Below are 16,226 nucleotides of genomic sequence, written 5' to 3'. Positions count from 1 at the left end.
AAAGGATTGTCATAAAGGATTGATCCGCATTTGAAGGTTCTGGCAAGCTTTTTTGTTGAGGAGAATACCATTCCAGCCATTTTCATAAAATCTCCAGGGGGGAACAATTCAGCCTAGCTCAGCTGCAGCTCAATAAAGACTTGACTTGACCCATTAAAATTATTTCAGTTTGAGGTGTGGATGAGTGAGGCATCTTATATTGCAAGGAAAACAAATGAGCTTTAAAAAAGCTGCTAAATAATGAGAACAACAAGGCTTTATCCAGCTTCGCTTTATAGAAGCTTCAGCTTGCTGATGTACTTCCCAATCCTGGCCTTGAGCTAAGACTGCCAACAAGAGTAGGGGATTTCAGTTTGTTTTTCAGCCTTTGATTTAAAAACTCGCACATACTATTTGCTGCAGGCAGAATAAGAGTTGCAGAAGAGACAGCAGGTGAGAAAGAACTGTGATTCTTCACAGGCAGCTTGACTGTCCACTGCTGGTGGTTTGGTGGTCAGGTCACAGAATTTTTTATTGCAAATCTTTATGCAGAGGATTTCAGACTTTGCCTCCCTCCTCCTTTATCCCCGCTGTCTTTTAGCTATACCTTCCATAGTTATTAGTAAGGTTGTTTTTCTTTTCTTTTTGTTAGAAGGCTCCATTTCTTTATTTGAAAAAAAAATAACTTCAGACTGAGGTTTTCAGGTTGAGAACTTGTACAAATCTATGAATGCAGACATTGAAAGATGCTTGGTCAAGTTTTTAGAGTTAATATTTATGTGGTTTATAAAGCAGTTTTCATGTTTTCTGATAGAAGTTCCTCTGCTCTCAGCATCAATTCAGGCCATATTATGAATCCAATTGAGAAAAACTACACCTTATCCCCAAGGGCACATGTTAGAGGGGTAAGGGATGGCACTTGGGAACACATATATTTTTGAATTTCATTTAAAAAGGATTCTAGTTAAATTGTGTTTTCTGTTAAGGTGACTTTTTAATAATTTTTTTCCCCCTAAGAATCAGTCATTTTCTACAGATTTTTTTTTCCTTATATGAATTTCTTATTTGGGTGCCATTTACCACTTATTTTCTTTGGGGGCCTAAGAAGTCCACAGTGATGAGCGTTTGCTATTGTTATTATATAAACACATTTGCTTCATTTTCATGTACAGCATTCATATAAAATGAAACTATTAACTTATAAATGCACTTGAGAAAGAATACAGCTGTGCCTGTTCAGGCTGCTTGTGCCATCCTATTCTTTTTTACATATGATTTCTGGATGAGTCACTTCAATGCCGTGCCCCTCAGCTGTTAGTAATTCTTCAACTAAATATGTTCAGTTAAAGGAAATTACAGGGTGCTTATAATCGTGTTTGGGCCTATTCACATATACACTTGCAAGAGTAAATTTTTGGCCTTTCTTAGAGCAAGGCTGTAAGAAGTGTTCAGTTACTTTGTCAATGGGTAAAATTAATAGAAATATTTAATTCAGAGAAAAAATCTCTCAAGTTCCTGGAAAAGCTTTTATATTTACATAAAATTGCACATTCTGCTCATGGTCTAGAGAATGTCACCAGAGTACTGTGATTTTTCTTTTCCCTTAAATGCATATCAGTTCTCTTATATACTATGTAATTGAAGAGTCTTTCCATTTAAAATCTCACTTAAAATATTTACCTTATACTTTTCTTAAAATTATGAATTAGAGCAAGTCTGTCATTTAAAATGTTTTGAATAAAGATCAGACCACTCTCATATATTTACTTGAAGCCAGAAAAAAAGTATATGTATATTTTTCAACTGAAGTAAGTAGATAAATAAGATTTGTGAGGAAAGTTTCTTCCTACAAATAACTCAAGAGAGTGTACTGAGCTTAAAAGGTTATTTATGGAGTACAAGGAAGAAAGCTATAATAAAGAACCCGATAGCTATAATTTAATTTTTTAGTGTTATAATTCAGATTCAGTAATTCGGTAGCAGATGTAAAAAATGAAATGAGAGAAAAAAATTAAAGTGCCACCAGACTGACTAATCAGTCATTGAAAATGCCTGTAGTGGGAATTCACTCAGATAGAAAATGTTTGCACTGTCATTAAAGACTCCCTAATTTATATTAGTGAACTAATAGAATGACAGGCACAAAAAAATACCCTGAGGCCGAGGCTATGCAGGAGACCAGCATTTCTAACCCACCATGATATTTAAATGTTCTCAGACCTCCAGGTACACTACATCTACTCTGTCTCTCTCTCTCTCTCTCTCTGTGTCATACACACACACACAAACACGCACACACACACACCCTCAAGAAATATTAGAAGTAATGTAGGCTAGGACCCAATTAAATAGTTAAATAATCGACATGGACTCCCAACTCGTAAGATTGAAGCGAATGTATTCAAGGCAAATAATCAGACAGGTAAACATGTGTTAATTCTTTTCTAACACTTTTTTTAAAAAAAAATCTGTTATCTTTTAGACAAGTCTACAAAGCCAAAATAACTAACTTAAATATCTCCAGAGAAATACAAACTACTGTACAGGTTTTAATTTCCAGAAATATTCTTTAAATTTGGAACTTGCTAATATCTCTAACAGATTGGCTGTTCATTAGTATAATTGTCACTGGTTCTCAGACCTAAAATTCCATGTACCCTACAATGTTCTCTGTTGTAAAACGTACAAACAGAGAACACAGTCTAAGTTTAGTTCTCTTGATTAGAAAGAATTTATTAAATTAAGTTAGGCCATAGTGGGGTAGCAGGTAGGGAATGACTGCTTTTTTTGTTCAGATTACATCTAAATTGTTGTTTAATTCTTGGTGGCACATATACAGTAAGAATTTGTCTGTTGGAAGGTAGGGTATGGGGGAAGGGTAGTGGAATATAGAATAAATATTTATAGATTACCTATCATGTACCAGGTATAATGATAGGAACTTTGGATTTATCAAATCATTTAACTTGAATGACTACTCTTTAAGGAAGGTATTATTATCTTCATTTTGCAAATCGGGAAATAAAGACCCAGAGAAGTTAAGTGACTGGCTCAAGGTAACCCAACTGGTAGTTGGTATGGCAGAGATTAGAACCTAGGTTGATCTAACTCCTAAGACCGTGCCTGTCCGCAAATATAAGTGACATGCCCTTGTGCCAATGGGTATAGATTTTATCTCAAATTGCTGGCCTTCCAGGCACTGGAGACACAGCTTTACATTTACGATTTCCTGAAAAGACACCATTTGGCTCATATCACACCCCTAATTGAGAGCAGTACATACCTCATAGAGTTTTTGTGAGGATTAAATGAGTTAATACATAAAACTACTTAGAATAATGTCTAGCACATAATAAGTACTCAGTAAATTTTAGTTGTTACTTAAAAGCTTAAGTAATGACTAACCCTTAAACCTTAGGAAGACTAGTTGAAGGAACTGGCTGTTGGTAGCCTGGACAGATCAAGAAGATGCGAGTGACCCTTTTCCTGTAAAATAGGGAGTAGACTTGATCAGTGTTGCTACAACGCAAAATGAGGACTAGTGGGTAAGAAGAGTTCAAATAGGCTGATTTTGATTATAAGTAAACAAAAATTTTTCTAATCACATCAAGTGTCACAAAGGGAATCAGCCACTCAGGATATAGTGAATCCTCTGTTCTGGATCTAGTTTATGTACCACCCTAGCTTCACTGCACACCCCTTCTGTGCCACCCCACTCTCAAAGCCTGGGTCACTTGTCTTGCTCCCCAGCCAGAGCGGGAAGTGAACACCCCTTGAAACCGAATTTCCCCCATGAGAGAATAGAAAATGAGAAGGAGCCAGTAGGTGAACTGCTCACCCCCTCTAACTAACTCTTCCAAGTAACGGTTGTTTCATTTGTCTTATTTGGAGACCAGGACTGACTACAGGATTAGGGGTCCCCAGTGCAAAATGAAAATGCAGAGCCCCATTTAAAAAATGATTAAGAATTTCAAAACGGTGACAACAAAGCTTTAAACAAAGCACAGGACCCTTCTAAGCATGAGACCCTGTGCAACTACAAAGCTCACGTGCCTGTGACGTTGGCCCTGATGGAGACAACCTGAGACACTAAGCGAGGAGCTGTATTTGTTGTAAAGCTGTGGCAGTTCAGTAATTTACTCTCTTGTATTTGCTTTCTTCCCTTTTCTCTCATGCTCGTTTCCCTGGGATTATATGGGAGTGTACCCTACTCTCACCCCCCAGTAAGGCCTTAACGTACAAGCTTTGTCTTAGGCTCTGTTTTCTAGGAACGTAGACTATGAGTCTGAAACCTGAGTTTCTCCAACTTGAGAGGCTGGTCCAAATCCCCTTTGCTGTCACTTCTAAGTCTAAAATACCATAATTCCACCAATTTGAGGATATACATTTTATATAATGGTATTGTTTGTTTAATGCCGCCATAAATTTGCATGTGGGCTAGAATCCTTGGATTATTACATCTCTAGTATTCTGTTCCCTTTTGTTCAGGCATAATATTAATAATTCGTTAGAGAGGAAGAATAGAGGAGCCTAATAAAAAAAGGTGTCCCTTGCTTCTCTTCCTTATCACAGTTCCTCACTTTCCCTTTTGTCTAAACACTTCCTGCAACCCTGCCTTCGCTACATATTACTAGACAGACTTCAACTTCCTGTTTCCTTTCCATACTTGCATAATACTTGACAGGGTAACTTTCAATCATTATGATTGTGTCTAACCTCTACATGCACATTCAGTTGCAGAAGTGGGCATACATTTAAATCTGAACCAAAAATTCTTGAAATTTACGTATTCATTCAACCAGCATTTAATGAATCCCATGTGTGATAAGTACTGAGGGGAAAAACAAAGAATTAGATACAGATCTTACCATTAAGTAGCTTGAGATTTTATAGTGGAGACTCTGTGTTGATGTACATGAAACAAAAATAAATCTCATTCAAAGCAGAAGGTGATATGTGGAAGATCACTTAAACAAACAAAAGTGCCTATCAATGGTAGAGAATTTGGACTAGAAGTCTGGAGGGATTTATAGAGGACTAAAGATTTGACATGTGAAATAGAGGAGGACAGATGTCTAGAAAATATTGTTTTATTCAGAATTCAACTTTAGGGTGAAAAGCAATTTCACTGGATTAAAAATCCTGTCTCTTGTTATTTGAGATAACTAGACTTTTGTGTGCATAGAAACTTGATTAGGCAGTTTCTGTATTGAACCTTCAGCAGATGGATTTTCATCATCATCCTCTTTTTACTACAAGAATTACTATTGCTTTTAGTAGGAGGATTACTATTGTCACCTAAACCTGGCCTGTGGGCACATTTGTTTATTGCAGAAAGGTATTATGAGTTTATTTCTTCCAAGAAACCTAAATGACATAAACAACATGTCAATTTATATCTTCAGTTTTTCAGTCAAAAAAGGGAAGAAGGAGAAACCTTTTGAATAATTAGCGAGAATCTACTGGAAAAACCTAAGGAAAAAAATTTGATCAGAGAGAATGATTTCCTGCACAGCAAACTCATTCTTTAAATAAGGCAAGCGATGATTGCCAACCCATTAGCAAATTATTGGCAAGACAAAAAACTCTCTTAAACTTCTCCAATAAAGAATAATTTCCAAGATATTGTCAGATCTAAACAAATGGAACTAAATTGGACAGAGCTTTTTGAAATGACAGATTAAAAGAAAAAAAATAATTTGTCTTTAGTGTTGGTGTTTGATTTTCAGTGTCTTGAATTTCCATGTATATTTAAGACAATTTCTCCTCGTTGAGTTATAAAGGTGTTGGCATCAGTGTGATGAATTTGTATCAGAAGAGTTTGGCTGAAATTTGCCAGAGGATTGATTTTGTCAGTCTCTTCAATTTTTCATTGTAATTCTGATATACCTCTGAATGAGACCAAAATTTACTTTAGAAAATAAAAAAGAATTGTAATATTATTCTATTTCTGTTTCACGGTCCTTTAATGAAAAGAACAGTGTTTCAGAGGCCTGGATTGAAAAGCCAGTGTCACAGGCTACCTCTCAAATTCTAAGACTTGCCTTGTCTTTTCAGCTAGAACCCTGCCCAATCCCGTTGATATTGATAGAAGTGTCTTCATACGTAATTGGCAGTCATGCAGTAATAGAGTATCTATAACATTGTATAAGTTAAAAAAAAATACCTCTGTGAAAAGAAGACATCAGGAGAGATCTGGAAAGTGTGCATGTATTTAGGAGCAGTTTGAATAGAATACTTAAAATTATTGGTTGTCAATGAGGAGAAAAAAAGAAAAGTGCAGAGAATGTTAGGGGTAATTAAAGCAACTAATGATAGTGTTTGAGGGCAGGCTGAAGCTTTGTGGGTGTGTCTGCACATATGTGTTTGCTAGGGGTTGCTCTAAATTATCTTTATTTATCAACAGTTATTTTTCACATCTTTGTGAGTATGAAAAGTACTAAAGACAGGAACTTTTACCATAGATGTTGGTTTATATAAACCAGGATATTTAAACAAAAGAAAAATATTTGATCCTTTTATGTAATTTAACCTTAAATCATTTATATAGCCAAGAACATGCATTAATAAGATACGATCTCTTTGAACCTTAGTTTCTCTTTAATCTTCAAATTAGATTTTAAAGAATGAAATATTAGGAATTCCATCAATAAATTTAAATAGAAATGGATTCATTTGAACTAATGGCTGAATAAAATGGTGACATTCCCATATTAAACATGATGATTTGGTGTCTTATATTACACATTTTCACTTATTTTGTGGAGCATACAATTTTTATGAGCAGTAATTCAGAAAAATGTGAGTTGACTTCATGGAACAATTTTCCACATTAAAAAAATACTTTGACTGATACTGTTTTCTTTTAGTTGTTTTGTGGACTAACTGGTAAAATATTCTAAATGCTTTGCACGTTGTTGTTTAGTTTCAGCTCAGATTCTCAAGAGCAACCTTGCAGCGATGGAACAGCAGATTGTTCATCTGGAACGTGACATCAAGAAATTCCCCCAAACAGAAAATCAACATGATAAGTTTGTGGACAAGATGACGATATCCTTTATTTATTTAAGTATTTTGTTTGTTTGTTAGTTTCTGTGTGTATGTGCGTGTCTGTTTTTCTGTCTATCTGTCTATTTACTACGTGGTTAGTTCTAAACTTACCATTCTGTTTACACTGTCTGGATGAATTTGTGTATAGGCTGTGTTTATATTAGCAGCATCAATTTTAGTTCATGATTTTTTGAACCAGGTAGAGTAGGCAAGAGAACAACTGTATAAGAAAAAAATGCCATTTCTCAAAGGAGAATTTCATTTGAAGGCCCACAAGATATGCAAGGTAAGTCTTATGAGGCTTGATGAGACCTAAAACAAAACAAAACAAAACGAAGAATCTCCTTATGTAACCACTTGCTTAAAGGAAATGATCAACAGGAGAAGATTTTTGTTGGTCAGAGATTTTTTTTTCTCTTGGTGTGTGTGCAGGTATTTTCCGAGGGCACACGTATTTTCAAGGGCAGAGTATATGACTATTATCAGTAGACTGAAAGGATTGTTAAGGATAAAATGGATGCCTGGATGGATCGATAGATGAATTGATCAGTAGGTTATGTATTTAAATAAATCGTAGTATTTATCTGTAGCACATTAAGCATTTCCTGCTAAATAAATGCTTTTAAACCTCTATTTTTACATACAGTATATTCATATAAATTACAGGAATATACAAAAGGAGGACTTGAGAAATAGCATTTAGCTTGAATTGTTTAATGTTAAATCTGGTGTCTAAAGATAAACTACATTAGAGCTGATATATTTTTTTTCTATTTTGGTTTTCAAAAGTTCAAGCTGTATCATCCTCCTCTGGGTTTAAATAAATATCTTGAACTTCAGATTGATTCACTATTTTATATCTCTAGAGAGAATAAATACTGTAAATTCTTTATCTGATAATAAGGAAATTCCTTCAACTGTATGGCAGTCACCTTGTTTCAAGGTTAAATCTATTGCCTTTTTCTTCTCTGATCAGCTTTCTTTTCTGCCCAACTTGGAAGTTACGGTACTAAACTCGAATTGCTTGAGAATGGCGATTTAGATTTACATGAAAATTTTTTTTCCTTCTCCGTCTTTTGGTTCATGAATTAATACCTTGTTTCGTGTGGTCCTTTAGTGATGCTGAGTACTTTCATAAATAGGAATATTAGAAATATAAGTTTGTGGATAATTAGAGGCAGGAAATCCTCAAAAATAACCTTGGATTACATAACTGCTCTCATTGGAATACTTAATGTGGAGATTTAACTTTATGGCTGATTAGATTTTTCTTTCAAATATGTTCTATTGTCCTGTGGCTGGAAACACTACCTATATTTTTCAACTTTTGATTTTGGTTCTTGCCTCATATATTTGAATTTAGTTCCCGATCCCCTTGTTCTTTTTAACATTTTCTTCTACAGTTGGCTTTTGGCCACACAACAACTTGCGACGTTGAGGAGTCTTTGTTGCTCATTTAGAAAAAGAAAAGTAATTTCAAACCCTCATGAACCTGGCCTGGACTCTTTATTTTATTTCTCTCTTTATGCAGGTAATTAAGCACTTTAAAATGAAAATCCAGAGCCTTCTGTATCTGTATTTTACAAATGAATGGTTAGTCTTCATTTAAGTGGCACTAAAGTGTGACTGTTTGTCCACAAGGGGATTGAAAACTATATTAAAATGTATGGGGCTGTTATTTGCATATCATATTTTTTAAAAAACAAAATATACAGCAATATATTTTAGAAGAAAATTTAGAATATTGAGTTGAGTTGCTTAAAAACTCCAAATTAATGAATAACAATGATAGAACCTGTTGCTCAAATCATTCTTGCTTTGGAAGACTGCTTGGGCACCCACTGAGAGTTTCAATCTTCTAGAAAATGACAAACAAAATGCATAATCGTCATATGGATATATGTGATATGAATTCTGGTGCCTACTTAATATTTTTTCTAGTTCCTTGACAGTTCCAAAAGAGAAGGATATTTTATTGTGGAATACTTGATTCTGTTTTAAAATTAGAACCATGATTTTATTTCTAGTATAGGATTCTTTGTACTGGATGATCTTTTCAATGTTTCTGTCCCCTGCCAGAAATTGTTTTGCTTCAGGTCACTGCCCTTTAAATTGAATAACTGCAGGCGCAAGTATGGGAGTAGCTTCCCTTGCAAGTAACCTTAACTACTTAAACAGTAATCTCTCTGTAAGGACTATGAGTTCAAAAACTGGATAGCAGTGCCACACCTCTGGGCTTTCAGAAGAATGTCAGTGCTATAGTTAGCAGGAATTGCCTGATGGCCAGAGAGCAACTAATCTGCAGGTTGAATCTTCACCAAATCTCCAGGTTGGACTCAGTCCCATAGCACCCTATGTTTACCCTTACTCTTTCACAACGTTACCGCACAAAGGGCACGATCTGCTGGCTGCGAGACAAAAGCCAATTGTCAGAGGCAAGATGGTGGCAGAGAAAGGGCAGTTTATTACAGCTTGCTAGCAAGGGGGGAAATGACCGACTAATGTCCGAAAGAACCATCTTACAGAACAAAGACTACAGGCCAGTTATATAGGGGCTGGTCTCCAGGTGGGGGAGGCATCTGTTCTCAGGGTGGGGGCAGACATCTAATCTCCAAGTGGAGGCAGATATTTAATCTCAGGGTGGGGGCAGACATCTGTTCTTAGTTCCTGATAGTCTTTGGTTTTACTGGATATGCATCAGAGACCAGAGCAACACCCTGTACCCTGATCTTTCAGTTGTCATTGAATATGGCTGTCAGCATGGACTCTCTGCCTGGGGGTCACCACATTCCTAAAGAACTCAAAAAAACAAAGTTATCTATTTATTGCAACTGGGAGAGGCCATAAAATCCACAGAGCATGTCAGTTAATCAGAGGTCAGTCAAAGTTACAATATGTTTTTTTTCTACAATATGGCTTCCCTCATGTCAACTTTGTGTTGAGCTGGTATCAACAATATTGATTGAACACCTATAATATGCTAGACATTGCCAGGCCATGAAATACAACAGTGCACAAGATAGAAAACTTGACCTCAAGCTGGTGACAGTCTGGCATTTACTTGCTTCTCTGTCTTGCTGTCCCCATGGCCGAGATCATGTCTGGTGTGTTCATTTCTGTATGCCGATAACAATGCCCAGCACCTAGCAACGTGTCGGCACTCAGTGTGTGTTGAATCACAGAACGTTATAGCTAGAGACAATGGAGATCATCTTGTCCAAGTTCCTGCTTTTACTTAGCACTTCAAAAGGGATATTGTTAAACAGTGGTAGGCTGTGCTTATAGTTATAAAACTTTTCTTTACGTAAATCTTCTTGGGATCTTGAGTAACATTGAATCACCTTTTTAGAGCGTGCATGCAAAGTATAACCAGTTTTAGAAGGGATACTCCATACCTAAGAATAGCCAGTGGCTTTCTGATGAGCCAGAAGCTCATCACCTCTGTGTCCCTTTTTCTGCCCAAAATTGGTTGCTTGTTCTGACTCAAAAAAGTAGATGGAAAGAATAAAATAAGCAAAATTAATTTTATACAAGATACAATTTTATGCAAAATCCAATACAATTTTATACAAAACAGGGAGAATGGGGAAAATTCTCTTATAAATCTTAGTAGGGAGGTTTTAGGATCAAAGGGAATGGTCTATAATGGATATAATAGTGCTATGTATATTGAAATGCACATTGTTCAAAACTCCAAATAACCGTATGGGAAAATTATTAATATTATCCTGATTTTTTAGAAAGCAAAGTTCTTAGTATTCTTCATGCTAATATGCTCATCATGATAATAGTATTGAAAGTTTTTAGTTCAATTGTTTGTACAGTGAATTGAAATAGAATCTATATTCCTTTTTTAGTAAGTTATAAAAATGATGATAATCACTCTTATTTATTGAATGTTTACTATGTATCAGACACTGCCTAAGTTTACGTACTTAAGCTTTTGAAAAATGTTCTCATTTATTAAATGAGGAGGATTTTCCATATCTGATGATAAAATTAACCACAGTTGTTTCTGTGTCATTGTAGTGAGCTCGAATTGTGTCAGGGTAACTTCAATAACTCATAAAGTTATTTGCCATGGTCCCATTTGTTTTTAATTCATTAATTTCTAGAGGTCATCTCTTTTTATCTTTTAACGTTACCAGGAATTATGTAGTCTGTGTCTGCGTGTGGCCCCTATTGCAAATATTGTGGTGATGTTCAGAATTATGTCTGGTTTCAAAGTTTTGAAAAATAACCCATGCTTAAGAGAGGTGGCAGGGAACATTGTGAATGGATTTCTTGATAATCATTAGGCCTGTTCTCTTTGACTTGACATTATATGTAGATTCTGATTTTTGCAGCTTTTGTTTGCTTGACCAGTGACTGTGAAAGAGTTTTTCTTTCCTTTTTTTTTTAAATCAAAGCATCTCTTTTACTTACTGCTCCTTGCTCTTTCCAACAGGAAAGAAGACCATTCTTAAAAGAGGGCTTCTTAGACTTTTAAATGTGTGTTGTGGTCCATTCTTAACATCTTAAACTGTCTAAAAAGCACACTAACCACAATGTTGACCTTACTGCTTATATCCTGTAGACAAATTTCTTACCACATTTACTCACATAGATTTTGTCGATAGCAGGGCTGTTTATTGCCCAAAATCAGCTTAGCTTTTTGATTGACTGCTGGCTAAATCATTTCACCAACTGGAGGACAGGGAATGACTGAGCAGTAGGGGCCCCATTAACACATTGACAAGAAGAGCTGACAGAATGTTAATGACATTAACACCCTGTCAACTAACTATCAACACCTGGGATTTCCTCATAGTAGGAGGGAGAGTCATTTGAAGTGGTTAAAAATCAAGTTACTGAGGAAGCACATTGTCCTTACCAGACAATTCAAAACAGATTTGGGGTCTCCACTGCACCACAATCATGTTAATTTTTATTCCACTATTCTTTATTATGAGAATAATTTTTAAAAAGATGAAAAAACAGTTATTATTCAACCACAGTAACATTAATCACCTCTGAGAACATGCCAGTAACAGGTTTTAGTGAGATGATGATCCACACTTTGTAAAATAGATGCTATATAAAATTGACAAAACAAAAACAAAAAGAAACCTCAAGAGCAAAACCTTTTCTTTGTATGACTGTAGTAGCCCATGCTATTTTCTAGCTCCTAAAAAAAAATCAAGAACTTTAGGCTAGACTGGAGGGAAGTTCACTGGCTCTGACTCTCTCTCCTTACCTTCAATTGCCTGCTGATCTCAAATTCAGAAAATTAGGAAATTCAAAGGAAAACGTTTTACTTTTTTTTCTTTTTTGTGAGGAAGATTAGCCCTGAGCAAACATCCGATGCCAATCCTCCGCTTTTTGCTGAGGAAGACTGGCCCTGGGCTAACATCCGTGCCCATCTTCCTCTACTTTATATGGGATGCCGCCACAGCATGGCTTGACAAGCGGTGCATTGGTCTGCGCCTGGGATCAGAACCTGCGAACCCTGGGCCCCTGAAGTGGTGCGCGCAAACTTAACCACTGCGCCACCGGGCTTTTTAAATGAAATTGCACCGGGAGAGAGGAGCCAGGATAAACAAACAAACAAACAAAAAAGCGTGGTCAGTAATGGAGATAATGCGTACATTGAAATGCATATACTATGTTTTAGAAAACCACATGGGCAAAATATTGCTTTTTTTTTTTTTTTTTGTGAGATCAGCCCTGTGCTAACATCTGCCAATCCTCCTCTTTTTTTGCTGAGGAAGACCCGCCCTGGGCTATCATCCGTGGCCGTCTTCCTCCACTTTATATGGGACGCCGCCACAGCATGGCTTGCCAAGCGGTGTGTCGGCGCGCGCCCGGAATCCTAACCCGGCGAACCCCGGGCTGCCACACACTTAAACACTTGCGCCACCGGGCCGGCCCCAATATTGCTTTTTTAAAAAGGAAGATTGTGAGCATACTTTGAAATACACACTCTTCATAATGGTGTTGGGACGTTTTTTATTTCAATTATTTGTGCATTGATTTGAAATAGAAAGTATAATCATTTATAATATTAATAAAAATAAAAATAAGAAAATAGTAATAATAGCAACTGTTTAATGAATGTCATGTGCCAGTCACAATGCTAAGAAAAAATACACACACACACACACACACACACACACAGACACACAATCTTAAGTGATCTAGAAAGCCATCCTATGAGGTGGGTACTATTATTACCCGCATTTTATTTATTTTTTTTAAAGATTTTATTTATTTTATTTTTTCCCCCCAAAGCCCCAGTAGATAGTTGTATGTCATAGCTGCACATCCTTCTAGTTGCTGTATGTGGGACTCCGCCTCAGGATGGACGGAGAAGTGGTGCCTCGATGCACACCCGGGATCCGAACCCGGGCCACCAGCATCGCAGCGCGCGCACTTAACCACCAAGCCACAGGGCCGGCCCCTACCCGCATTTTAAATATGTGAAGATTGAGGCTACAGAGGTTCAAAGGTTCAGCCACATGTGTGAAATCATGTACATAGTAATTCTGATTACTGAGGGCCAGGATTCAAGTCTGGATTCAAGCCCTTCAGACTCCAAGCTTTGTGCTCATAACCATGGTATTGTGCTGCCTCCAAGGTCAGAAAGCTTCTTAAATCTGGGATGAATTCCATTCACTGTGAAACTAGTTATTGCTTCCTTTCCAATCTCGCTCAAATGGGAAAAATTTTATTTTTGAAAGGTTTGTAAACTAATTTAAAAATTAGCTGCTCACTTACACCATCTCCTCCAGAAAGCCTTCCTTAATGATAGCAATCAAAATTAATTTCCCTGTCCCCTGTGTTCTCATAACATTTTAATACTTAGATTATTGTACTTGCTGGCTTGCCTCTACTCTGCTTATGTGCATGCCTGTTTTGCACACTGGGTTATAAAATCTTTTGAGATACAGATTCTTATTCATCTTTGAGTACTCTACAATAGCCTAGCACACTGCTTTGTAGAAGGTGGTCTTAATAATTTTTTATTTAAATAGGTTACAGTTCATTGTATAATGATTAATGTTAAACAACATTATGGCAAGTAAATAGATAATGTTAGCGTGTTATCCTGGCATAACTTCAGTTTGACAAAAGAAAGGGGTCTAACATGTTTCCAATGTTATTCCTTTATTGTGTTTTGATTTAAAATGCAGGTATTAAGAATCATCTCTAAAACTCTTAAATAAAAATCACATTCTGAGAAACTGTCTGAATGGAGCATATGTTTTGTAGAATCGGTCAGCACAAAAATTTTCTATTTGAGAAGTCTTGCTTGTTTGAACTTCAGCCTGAAATTACATAGACTATGAGCTACATTTTTCAAACTGTGTTCAGGGAATTGATAGACATCTGGTGCATGATGCTGACAGTGAGAAGAGGATATACTGCTCAGTTAGAGGGTGTATAAACCCTTACAGGCCACTAGAGACTCATCTGGGAAATCATCTTTTTCAGAACATAAAATGGGACATAATTTGTCTGAAAGAGTTAATGTACCCCCAACCTGACAAATTCTCATCATTCCCACCAGAAGCTAAGTTTTAGAGATTAAAAACCTTTCTGTTAGATTTATTCAAATTGAGTGGAAATAATTAAAAAAAACCTTGAAAAAATAAATCACCAAAATACAATAAATTGTGTTTTTGTGTATGCATGTGTACCAGAGAACATGTAGCAAATACACAGTGACTTAAAGCCAGTTTGTTATTTACAAGAGCATAAATTGGTTATCGTAGCAGTGAATCTTTGAGTTTGTTGCCTTTTCCTTTGATTTAAAATTTACTGAAACTCGTATTATTTTCAATTATGAAGAGCATGTGTAGTATATTAAATACATGGTTTATAGGCAATGATAGTGATGTTAGTATAACTATTCAAGTAATATACTCTTGCGGCCAAATTGGTCGTGTACTATTATCATAATGTAGAAAAATAATTAGTATCTTTTTCTTTAATAGAAGTCTGTTCAGTTATTTCTAGTTAGGATCTGTTTGAGATATAGCTTATGAAAATTATAGCAAGTAAACTTAGCTTTTCATTGAACATTCCCTGTTCTTTTCTTTTGGTTTTAAACTTTAAGATATAGAAAGTGAATTAGCTTTAGAAGGTGAAGACTGAAAAAGAAATGCCAGAAAAGAAAGCAAGTCATTATGTTTAGTAATCATGTAATGGTACACTCCTTTGTGTTGCAAAGGTAAAATAGTATGATAACCTATTACATTGTTCCACTTCATTAGTGAAGTTAGAAATGGAAAGAAATATATAACTAACATCACTGAAAATTATCCAGTTGAATTTTGATGACACATATATCTCATAAGATATACATTTAGAATTATAATCAAATTGAGAGGATTACATCTTAGCTACTCATTTAAAGATAAGAGACTCACCAGAGGTTAGAATGGAAAATCAATGAAAAATTTTAAAAAGAACTATAAAAAAGCTTTCCAAAGATCATCAGCAAAAGGAGATAGGACCTAGTCACTAACTGATGTTGTATGGGTAGAGAAAAGTCATGAGTAACTGAGTTGAAAATGATTCCAAGGGGTAAAGGTATGATCAGATAAACCCCTCTTTACCTGATCAAAAGCAAATATTTAGTAAATGGCTTTTTTGTATCTACTAAGGCGTTATCAAATTTGTGCACAGCGAGTGTTCAGTTACTAGATTCCCTTATCATGGGTCTGACTCAGAACCTGAAGAGATCCTATTTCATTTTGCACACTGTTGAGAAATACTCTGTCTGCTTTATCTGTTCTGTATACATAAAAGTACTTTCGATCTTTAATGTTCTATACAAATACAAAGCATTTTTATTAATCATTTGAATGAAAAGATATTTGGACCGAGTGTCAATAGATCTAAGTTCTAGCCTTGGTCTTTTCGAACTTAGGAAAGATGCTTTGTTTCCCCATTTGTAAAGCTGAAACAATAATACTTGCCTTGCCTACCTCACATATGTTGTTACTAGGACTAGATATAATAATGACTTTGAACATGCTTTGTAAAATGGAAAACCGTATATGGGTGTCATTTATCATTCTGCCCTAAACCTCACAAATGGGAAATAGATTATTTACCCCAAGGAAAATGTTCTTTATAAACAACCACAGTCTACTTTTGTCCAACTTCATTTTGTTTGTATTTTTATTTTTATTTATTTATTTATTTTTGCT

General features: G+C 35.8%; 1 protein-coding gene across 4 annotated transcripts in view; it reads left to right on the top strand.

Moving 5' to 3' along the window:
• DIAPH2 (diaphanous related formin 2) overlaps nucleotides 1-16,226 on the top strand; it is an 825,716-nt gene that overhangs the window by 522,282 nt on the left and 287,208 nt on the right. For 2 of the 4 annotated variants that reach the window (XM_087427460.1, XM_014795691.2), the window contains one exon: nucleotides 6,905-7,029. In XM_087427460.1, coding sequence (XP_087283586.1) covers nucleotides 6,905-7,029 — 125 coding nt within the window. Of the gene's footprint in view, nucleotides 1-6,904; nucleotides 7,084-16,226 lie in introns of those variants that run through there. The other 2 variants (XM_087427457.1, XM_087427458.1) reach the window with 1 other exon arrangement.

This window comes from Ceratotherium simum, chromosome X (genome assembly GCF_057802395.1).
Source record: "Ceratotherium simum simum isolate JZ-2026a chromosome X, ASM5780239v1, whole genome shotgun sequence".
Taxonomy (NCBI): Eukaryota; Metazoa; Chordata; class Mammalia; order Perissodactyla; family Rhinocerotidae; genus Ceratotherium; species Ceratotherium simum.
Note: the sequence above shows the minus strand (reverse complement) of the source record. Positions and strands in the feature narration are given on the sequence as shown.